The sequence below is a fragment of the Lytechinus pictus genome, chromosome 8 (genome assembly GCF_037042905.1).
Source record: "Lytechinus pictus isolate F3 Inbred chromosome 8, Lp3.0, whole genome shotgun sequence".
Lineage (NCBI taxonomy): Eukaryota > Metazoa > Echinodermata > Echinoidea > Temnopleuroida > Toxopneustidae > Lytechinus > Lytechinus pictus.
In genome coordinates, this window is record NC_087252.1 from 34769758 (window position 1) to 34780542 (window position 10785).

The 10785-nt window shown below is 37.0% G+C and overlaps 1 protein-coding gene across 2 annotated transcripts in view; it reads right to left on the reverse strand.

Moving 5' to 3' along the window:
• Nucleotides 1-10785, reverse strand: part of LOC129266103 (dynein axonemal assembly factor 8-like) — a 35448-nt gene extending 24663 nt beyond the window's left edge. The window contains exons 1-5 of one of the 2 annotated variants that reach the window (XM_064103974.1): nt 10592-10785; nt 5351-5645; nt 3413-4265; nt 1736-1925; nt 1249-1456 (exon numbers count right to left, since the gene is read on the reverse strand). In XM_064103974.1, the coding sequence (XP_063960044.1) occupies nt 1249-1456; nt 1736-1925; nt 3413-4265; nt 5351-5572 (1473 nt within the window). In that variant the 5' untranslated portion in view covers nt 5573-5645; nt 10592-10785. The remainder of the gene's footprint in view (nt 1-1248; nt 1457-1735; nt 1926-3412; nt 4266-5350; nt 5646-10591) is intronic. The other variant, XM_064103975.1, reaches the window with a different exon arrangement.

The window sequence follows — 10785 nt, forward strand, 5'->3', positions numbered from 1 at the left end:
TGTTCAGTGATACTTGATTACTCTTATGTCCAAGTTTTATGAACTAGATCCATAAACTTTCAGAGTTAGGATGGTAATTCAACAAATACCCCCAACTTGGCCAAAGTTCATTGACCCCAAATGACCTTTGACCTTGGTCATGAGACCTGAAACTCAAGCAGGATGTTCACTAATACTTGATTAACCTTATGTCCAAGTTTCATGGACTAGATCCATATATTTTCAAATTTATGATAGTAATTCAACAAATACCCCCAACTTGACCAAAGTTCATTGACCCTAAATGACCTTTGACCTTGGTCACGTGACCTGAAACTCGAGCAGGATGTTCACTAATACTTGATTAACCTTATGCCCAAGTTTCATGAACTAGGTCCATATACTTTCTAAGTTATGATGTCATTTCAAAAACTTAACCTTCGGTTAAGATTTTGAAAATAATTTTCCCAACATGGTCTAAGTTCATTGACCCTAAATGACCTTTGACCTTGGTCATGTGACCTGAAACTCAGGCAGGATGTTCAGTAATACTTGATTAACCTTATGTCCAAGTTTCATGAACTAGGTCCATATACTTTCTAAGTTATGATGTCATTTCAAAAACTTAACCTTAGGTTAAGATTTGATGTTGACGCCGCCGTCGCCATCGGAAAAGCGGCGCCTATAGTCTCGCTCTACTATGCAGGCGAGACAAAAACACATTTCAAAAAAATATATGAATAATCAAGACATCAAATATGGTTTTTATCTCATTGAATATCAAACCACCATGTCACTTTAGTACAATGACCTTCTGATCATGCGCAGAATGGAACTACAAACTGACTTATTGGGCAAAATGAATTTTTGAATTCTTTCTATTTCAGATATCTATTTTAATCAAACATGACTTTCATTCTTCATTATTATTATCAATATCATTAAGTTTTATGCACAGTATCCACATCAGTGACATACACTGTTCTCCCAGGGGGCCCTATTTCATGAAACACACAAATAAGGACAGAAAAGGACAAACAAAATACAAAGATAAAAAATCAATAAAGTTTGCAAAGTTAGGTGTTAGACTTGAGTAATGAAAGGTCTATGAGTTCCTGTATTTCATCACACAAACAGTCTGTGCCTTCACTGATAAATGTTATAAGCTACTAAAATCATTGCATCTTGCCAACTCACACAAATTAATCAGTGAAAATCAGTATTTGCTAGATGACACACTCCCCATATGTTTTAGTAATCTAGACTTACCTCATCTTCATCCTCTTTTTTAGGCCTCAAGTCCAAATAGACTGTTTGCTTGCTCCTCTGAAGGTTCATTTCCTTTCCTTTACCAGCTATATTTGAGGGCTCCCCTACACCTAAAGTGGAATGGTCCATGACAGTAGAGGTCCCTGTAGAAGCTGACTTGTTTTGGGTTGTTTCAATTGGCTTGGGAGGGGAGGTGCTGGTGTTGACTCTAGACCCATAGAAAGGAAATGATATAAAACATTCTTTGTTCTGTAAACTATACCACTGTGGGGTATCATATCTACTACCATTGTGTTTTTAATGATTTTTACCAATGACTGCGACAATAAATGTGGAAATGGAAAACATACAGACATATTTGTCTTAGCCTTAAGATAATTTACAATTATGTGATTTAAGCACCTACAATGTATTAACCATTTCTATAGTCACTCAATCATTTGGTATCAAATTGATTATATCATGAGAAAATGATGAATATACCTACCTTTTAGGACTAGTCTTCTCTTCCCAGACCACTTTAGGAGGTGGTTTGGGTGGTTTAGCTGCTAGACCTTTCCCCTTTTTCTTCGATCTGCCTTGCTGAGAGTGGGATGGAGTGAGGTCTGCCTTGCTAATCTTCCCTCCAGACTGGTCAATACAGAGCTGGGCTAGCTTGTCCATCAGGCACGTATTATCTGTTTAGAAAAAAATATCAATAATAAGACCAAGGGATATTCAACTAATTTCCACAGATGTTTTCAGCAAACAAGATGCATCTAATGAATGCACAGCACACTACTGTAATATTCAAAAGATATTGACCATTATAAGACTGGGGCTGAATCAGCCCCCACTCAATATTTTTTGCAATAATTCTGCCGCACAAAGTTTTTTTACCGTGTCGCTCATTGATTTTTTAATTTTAAGTCTTGCGCAACTTTTGAGACCAAAATTGCGACCCCCAGGTAAGCGGTTCCAAAATTATGCAACAGTTCGTAAGCGCATGCAGACCCAAAATTGCTCAAAAACATGAATTTGTGTACATTTCCAATACAAATTTAGCCAAAATTCTTATATGTATCATTATTTTTCCTTTTACTAATTTAAATCAATGTCATCTTGTTTATGGTCAAAATAAAGTCCCTGACAATTTCCATTTAAAAACAACAATAAAAAATTTGAAAACAAAGAAAGTGCACATACAAAAATAGAAAAAAAGCATAGGAAAATAAATTAGATGCTGAATTCTTTTTTAGAGTACATTTGATCAGATTCCTATAAGGAGTCTGTGCACAAAAAATACATTTTAGGGGCATTTAGAATAATTAGAGCAAACTTTTAATTTTATGCATAAATTAGCACAATTAATTGGCCAAGAGATTTTTGCAGAATTTGATCTTATTATAAGTTTTGTCGATTATGCCATGGGTAGTGTGCATGCCAATTTTCGTTGCGATGGAGCGATCAAAATAGCCCAGTGTATTTATGATTAAGCAAAATGCATAAAAACTTAATGCTGTTGATACCTGACTGACCTTAGTAAAGCCTGCAGACTTTTATAAAACTAATCCATTATGAAGAAATAAAGTGCCAACCAATCCTTAATTTTGTTATCTTTCTTGTATCTATTTTTTCTAATTGATCTATCAGTGAACAACCATCATTTGTTAATTTACCTTTATCATAGAGCTCTCTGTCTTATATGTGACCAATCCCTTTTTGCACGTACAATAAAAAGAATCAGATTTCACATTGTTTGAAAAGATAAAATTAAACAAATGATCGATTTGAGTGGATCATGCATTAAATCTCCTACCCCTGCAATATTTACTTTGTCTCATCTCATACTGACTTTGTACATATTGCTAAGCTTTGTCCTTGAGCGCATTGAAGTTTGAACCATGTTTTAACATATCTTTGATGGGCTTGAAAAACCTTAAAAATGTAAAAAGCTCATGAAGGGCTTGTTAATAAATTAAGACATGATCAAGTGGCAACATTCTTTTACCTAGAAATAGTTCTCTACATGAATTTAGAGACTGTTATCATACAATAAAAATACCATACCATTAAAATCTAAAATCACCTACAATTGAACTGAGCTGCCATTTGAGACATAAGGTTTTAACAGTAGTGCAACGATATGATCACTGCACTCATGAGGCTTGTTTGAGTCACTTACCCACGCTACTTCCATCTCCTTTTCCCCCTGGTTGACCTCCTGACCCCTCCATGATGTTTGACCTCTCAGGAAATGCATCAATCAAGAGGTCAAGATCAATAAAATCCACTTTCTCTATTGCCAACGTGGGAACTTCTGCAGGAAGCATGGCTTCAATGATGGCATCACTTTCGCTTTGCTCCTGGAACACCTCTCGATTATCTACAGTTCTTGATGGATCTTTGGTCAGCTCAGCCAATATGGTTTCTACAGGCACAGATTCCTGAGCAACATCCAGGATACTGTCACCTTGATCAATGTCCTGTTGTAAGTTCTCAAGGTCATCCTCAAAATCCAGTCCAAAGCTTTCAGCAACAACTGATGAAATAACAGTCTGAAGGCTACTTCCGGATTGTCCAAGGCTGCCTTCAGAGTTACCAAAACTGCTGCCAGAGTGTCCAAGGATGTCCTCTCCATCATCAAAGTCATCGATGGATGGAATCATATCTCGAGGAACAAGATCCTGTGCAAGGAGAGGAGAGCGGACAGTCCCATCATCAGAACCTGTTGAAGACATGGACATCAAGCGCCGGTTGAATACCCTAGGACTGGTTGGTTCTCCACTGGTTTCAGTCTCAACAAGCTTTGGCATGGATGATTTGAAGGAAGCAGGATTTCTGTAAGGGCTGGAATCCTGGCTGAGTTTGATGTACTCATAGGTGGGTGCCTGGACTGGGATGTCTTCCAGGTCCTGAGTGGGTTCCAATGCCTTTCGCCATGCTTCAGGTGTCAAGGTATCTTCGGTCGGATCTCGGTCCGAATGTGGTGTTTTCATAGAACGATTGAAGACACTAAGTTCCTCATCAGAGCTCACCTATATGAATGTGTAATAATAAAGCAAAGTAAAGAATCCATGGTCTGTGTACATTGGTAACTCTAGATTAAACTTCAAACTAATTTACATAGACCAAAACTAACAAGAGGTTTCAAAAAGTATGATTTACACACCACTCCTATCCCCCTTTTAAGCACACCAATACCATAACATTCTCTATCTGCATAACATCCTAGATGGGGTTTAAATGAGAATGAAAATGAAACCATTTTATAGCTTGTGTAAAAAAAAAATCAAAGAAACAAATCAATGAATTCTTCAAAAATATTAAACAAATAATAAGAAAGTTATGGGCATTAAAATGATGAGATCCCAAAATTATGTGGACATCTTCCCATTGGCAATACGACCAACATGTGTGATGTCACACATGTACAACTCTTCCCTTTGGACACTGAAAATATGCTATCAAATATCTCTTTTTTGCTCAATCTCATGATACATGTATGATAAATTATTTCTCTGTGATGTAATAATGTGGAACCTCTATGATGAGCCCCTTCGTAAAAAAGGATAAAAAAGAACATGCTACAGACTATATAAAAGAGAAAATTTTAAAGTGAAATATTAAACTGAGGAGAAGTTGTACTTTTGTCACATGATAGATCTTGGTTGTATCGCCAATTGAATCTCAATATTAAAATACTCCTAACATTCTTATTTTTTGTTCAATCTTTCTCAAACTTCCATTGATCAGTTTCTTTGATTTTTCTCTTTTACATGAATTGATTTCAAGGGTTTCCTGTTTGAAAGCAACATTTAAAACAATCTATTGTGTAAATTTATGAAAATATTTCAATTTTTGCAAATTTGATACATGGTATATGTTCATTGAATCATGAAAGGTTACAACACTCACTGGCAATTTCACATACATGTATTCATGGAGGATGTTTCATGTTGTAATGCAGAAAAATTAAGAAAATTCATATTTCAGGTTTTGAAATATAAATGAAATTGAGTGTGTGTGAGATTTGTTCTAGAAAATTATAAAGTCTAATTATTCCTGGACTAGGAATTAATCTTAATGAAATACATGTAGTTTGTGGAAGTAAAGAACTTACACTTGAAGCTTCAAAGTCAAGGGAAGGAATGCTAGCTTGAATATCTGCAAATATTGTGTCCATCTTGGGTTGTAGCTCTGAAACCTCTGAGAAGAGATTTTCATCAAATGCAGTAGAAATCTTGTCACTCTCCTTGTCAACAATAGCAAGGAGATCTTGGATTTCATCATATAATTCTGTGGATTGGTTGCTAGAGAGAGCCTCAAGAATGTGCTCAGCCATGTTTTTTCTCCACTTCGCTTTTGAGGGGTGGCAGCAAGCTCTTAAATGTAGACAGTCGACATGAGGAAGTTATCTGTTAATATGAATTATTTCCAAATTGTGTTAGGCAGACACTTTCATATCATATGTTCATTCAAATTGTCTCAAAATTACTTTACTAAAAAAGGAAGACAAAAATCATTAATTAATTAATTAATCATAAATTGAGTCAATATTAATATTATAAAGACATTATTTGATATGCATACACATGTCTTCATAAGCATCGATTCATTTTTCATCATGACATAAAAGAATCAAACTAAACATAACAGAGCATGCCTGTTCATGAATGTTTTGAATACTTGGACCAGTGGTAGATCTAGAAAATTATTTACCCAAGTCAATTCAATTCAATTCAATTCAATTCTGGTTTTATTGTGAAAATGGTACATGACAAAAGTCCGAAGACTCATATTATCATATTTACAAAGTAAAAATGTACATGTATATTATTAACAGATTACATTATATCACAATTCTAGTGCTAGACAAATAATCAACAAATAAAGCCAGAAAAAAATCCTTTTGGACAATCTCAAAAAAGATTAAAAGTCCCGACCAAGACCAGTTGCAATCTTGAAAGAGATTGTGGATTAGCTTCGCAAACGGACAGGAGAAGAGTCTATTTACATCAGAGCATATTCGATTTCCCCTATCGGTCACAGAAATTCATGTCAATCCCAAAGTTGGTTTTCAATTCCTGACCAATTTCAGTTAGTCTAAAGGCACAGACTCTAAATAGTGATAAATTTAAGGATTTGAAACTGGTCTAAAAAGTGCACGCTATCTGTGTCAATATTTTGGACTCAGGTTAGTAATTCAAAAAGTTAGCTAGAATTTCACTTCTTTTTAAATTTCATTTTTTCATGCGCATGCGCGAGGGTCCGAGCTCAGACCCTTGCGCATGCGATGTTTTGAAATCAGCAGCGAATTATTTCTACGTGTGAGGAACTCGACGTTGGCTCTAAATCACCATTTTCTAAGGCTAACCGGAGGATGGATATGGAGTAGGCCCGTTTCGGGTACACATGTACACGCCCGGCCAAGTCAGTGCTAAGTGTACTAAATTCCATGGCCATAGAATGTTATCAAATCATAATAATTAAACAATAATTTACATCCAATAATCATTCATATAAATTTAGAGCTCAATTTGAGACCTTCATATTTATTTCGGTGAGTCAGTGCTCTGCAATTATCCCGAGTCTGAAAATGGATTATCAAAAATATCATTATCAGGATTAATTCTCGAACATCGTCGTAACTCATATTCCACAAACTTTTCAGCATATAATACCAATTCAAATGACCATCCTGAGAAAATTACTTGTATTTATTCCAATCAATTTGGAGCTCATTTTGAATCCAACTACATCTCGGCCAAGTTGGTCTTTGCTGGTATAGCACTTGTTGGGCGGCAAGCATGCCTGTCGTTTCGAGAGAGTGAGTGTAGTATAAAGGGGAGGTAGTATGTGTGCGAGTCTAGACTGTGACTGTGGGTTGGTTGACCGAGAATTGTTCGGATCAACTTGTTTCTGGCTTCCATATTATTATACATCAAATGTAAGGCATATATGTTGTCATCTGCAAATATCATTGTTTTAGATATTTTGGAAGAATTCTGCTTTTTTTTAGTTGTTGTTTTGTGATCATGGAAAATACAGACAATCTTTATTGCATGCTCTGCATCCGACCGCTTGTGCAACGCTTACCCCGGCCACAGCACATTTCAGCGTGGTCATGACGGAGAAAAAAAAATGATTTTCCCGCCTTCGAATTTCAATGCATCGATGTTCGATCGAATTAAAGCTGTTTACAAAATAATTGATATATAGGCCTAATGCAAGTTATCATATTATGTAACATAACTGGCTCTCAGTGTGTTTACAACGTGTACACGAGTACACGACCGAAAAATCGGCCGTGTACACGTGCATCAAAAATGGACTTTAAAACGGGCCTGATATGGAGTGAAATTAGGATGAAAAGTAAGAAATTAAGCTTCTTATATCTTTAAGCTAGTTTCGGCGTAGGATTTTTACAATCAATTTTTCCCACCTTTGTCACTCGGAGTATCAGAGCGAGTTTTGGACCTTGATGTTCGGGTAGGTGTAGCAATAGTGAAGTGAAGTGGAGCCTGCACGAACATCACTTGAGAGGTAGGTCTAACTTACAATGTAGGTCTAACGTTAACATTACATGCCATTATTTTTTTTGCCCCATCTGAAAATGACTGGCTAAGTTTTTTTTCCAAGAAAAAATAGAATCTAGATCTAGATCTAACGTTACATATTTCTTTCAATTTTTTGTCAGTTATTTGGCACACTTAGGCCTAACATTAGGTCTATTCATAGAAATGTAAGAGTTAGGAACATTATGGACAGCCGTCTGTTTCAAGGAGTTTTTTAACATTTTTAATTTTTTATATTTCTCCTCGTACACAGACGGCTCGCTATCGTGCAACCACCATTAGGGGGTTAACAATGCAAATCCCCCAACGTGGCTCATCGATTTTTGTCTTTATTTCATAAAATTATATAAAAATAACTTGTCCAAAATAAAGATTATTCCGTTTTGGCCTGAAATGCACCAAACCGGGAAAAATAAACTTAAAGGGGAAAAAAGAGTGACTTACTTCGGCTGTCGCGCAACTCCCACTTCCTGGTTTATCCGAATAGTACATAAACATATTGCCATTGATTCCCTGTACAGATCGAGTTAGAACTTTAGTCTCTGTATTATGCACTTAAACAGAATTGAAGTTGGTAACATCTAAGATTAGTTGGCGATATATCAGGACATGTTTTAAAATTGTTTTGAGGAGCTAACAAGTTAAAATATATTTAATTTCCCTTTCGTTATGACCCCTTTTTCTCCGTTAAGAAATATTAAAGTGAGAGACATTGCGTACAAGCAACTTGTCAGACCTCAACTTGAGTATGCTTCATGTGCATGGAATCCTCACATACAGAAAGATGTAAACATTATTGAGAACATTCAGCGTCAGGGTGCTCGGTTTGTCCTTCATGACTATAGCAGAGAATCCAGTGTAACATCGATGTTGTCAACTCTTCACTGGGATACTCTCCAACACAGACGCCTTCTTAGCCAATGTGAGATGTTCTACAAAATTCATCACAATTATGTTTACATCAACATGCCACATCAGATTAAGTTAAGCAGCAGTTCTCGTCCACAACGTTCACAACACACTGGACATCAGCTCAAGTACACCCAGCCTTTTTGTAGAGTGAACTGCTACATGTACAGTATGTTCCCAAGAACCATCCGTATTTGGAATACTCTCCCAAATGCTGCTGTAACTTCGACCTCTATAGCTGGCTTCCGGGGAGCAACATTGCCTATCATTCAGCAAATGTTGCCTCCCCCTCCCCTTAAGATGCTGTAAGAGGGACACACACGCACCACCCGCACACTGCACCTAGCACACTGTATATAGTGCACCAAGAATACCACCACAGGATCACCACATCACCTGAAGCACTGGCAGCACCTGACACAGCACAACCCTCTCCAGGACAGCGTGTACGCTTTTGGGAGAGTACTTCTTCAAGATTCAAGATTAAAGACGCATTTTCTCGAAAATGTTGGAAACGTAAATAAACAAAATAGAAGTTGGAAACATCTTAGATTCGTTGGCAATCTATCAGGGCATTTTTTAAAATTGTTTTGAAGGGCTAACGAGTTAAAATAAATTTTACATATCTTTCATTATGAACTCCCGGGGGCCATTTCATAAAGCTGTTCGTAAGTTATAAGAGCGACTCTAAGAACGACTGGGGAACCTTTCTCGTTACGCGCTAATTAATCACCGATGAACACTTAACGGTTCATTTAGGATGGGGGGTCGGGTGTCCGGACACTTTATCTTTTTGAAGCTTTCTTTTTTGTCTTTGGATTACACTTAAAATAAGAATTCAATACTTGTAATCATCTTCTATTTTGTTCTCTATAATATTTCCTAACATTTTGTACTAAAAATTGATGAAACTTCGCTTGTAATTTTTTCCAAATGACTTTCTCTAAAATTGATCGTCCGGACACACAACCTGTCCGGACACACAACAACTGGGTATACCACAAACCGGTCGTTCTTAAACTTTAGTCGCTCTTAACTTACGAACAGCTTTATAAAACACCCACCTGCTCTCCCAGAAGAAATATAATTGACGAATTATTCCAACAACGTCAGAAAGGAAAATAAAACAGAATTGAAGCTGGTAACATCTTTCAAAGTTAAACCTGACTTCAGAATATGGGCCATATTAGAGAGTCGATAGGTATACCTCTATATTGTGAATGCAAGTCAATAAACTCAAGTCAAAGCAAGGCAAAGCGTAGACCAAAAGCTTTGGTCTCTGAGTGTTATGTCGGTTGTTCCGCTGAACTCTGTTGTTGGCTCCACGCACCAAATACAGAGACCGAAGTTCTAGCTCGATCTGTATATATGTTTAGGTATTAAGCTCGGATAAAACAGGGAAGTGAAGTTGCGCGACAGCCGAAGAAAGCCACTGTTTTTTCCCCTTTCAAGTTTAACCGATTTGGTGCATTTCACAGTTTCAGGCCAAAACGGAATGATTAATCTTTTATATTTTGGTAGGGCTACAGTTCTTTTGATATATTTTTATGAAATAAAGACAAAAATCGATGTGCCCCGTCAGGGGGATTTTGCATTGTTAACCCCCTTATGGTGGCTGCACGATAGCGAGCCGTCTGTGTACGAGGAGAAATTTTTTTTTAAATAAAAATGTTTAGGCCTGTAAACTCGAAACAGACGGCTGCCAGCAACACTCTCTAGCCTAGGCAAAGCGTCCTTGGGTTGGCTACGGGGCCGACGACGGACATTTTAGGTGGAAAACTATTTCTTTCAGTTAATTTAAGATGGTCTACATATTATCAATAGTTTAAGGAGTATTCATTTTACTCAACTGATATACCTCATAAAGTTAAACATACCTCAAATTTCCCATATCACCTTGGAACAGAATCAAAACATCTCGAGCTACCTCCTCGGTCTTGCTCTACATACATCTGAGCGATGTTCTAAATGCACTGCGCCGGCGCAGTACGCGCATGGTCGATGTACCTGTGGAAAGGATGCTAAACGTGTCCTGTGCAAATTTATTTTACCAAGGGATACATGCCTCACT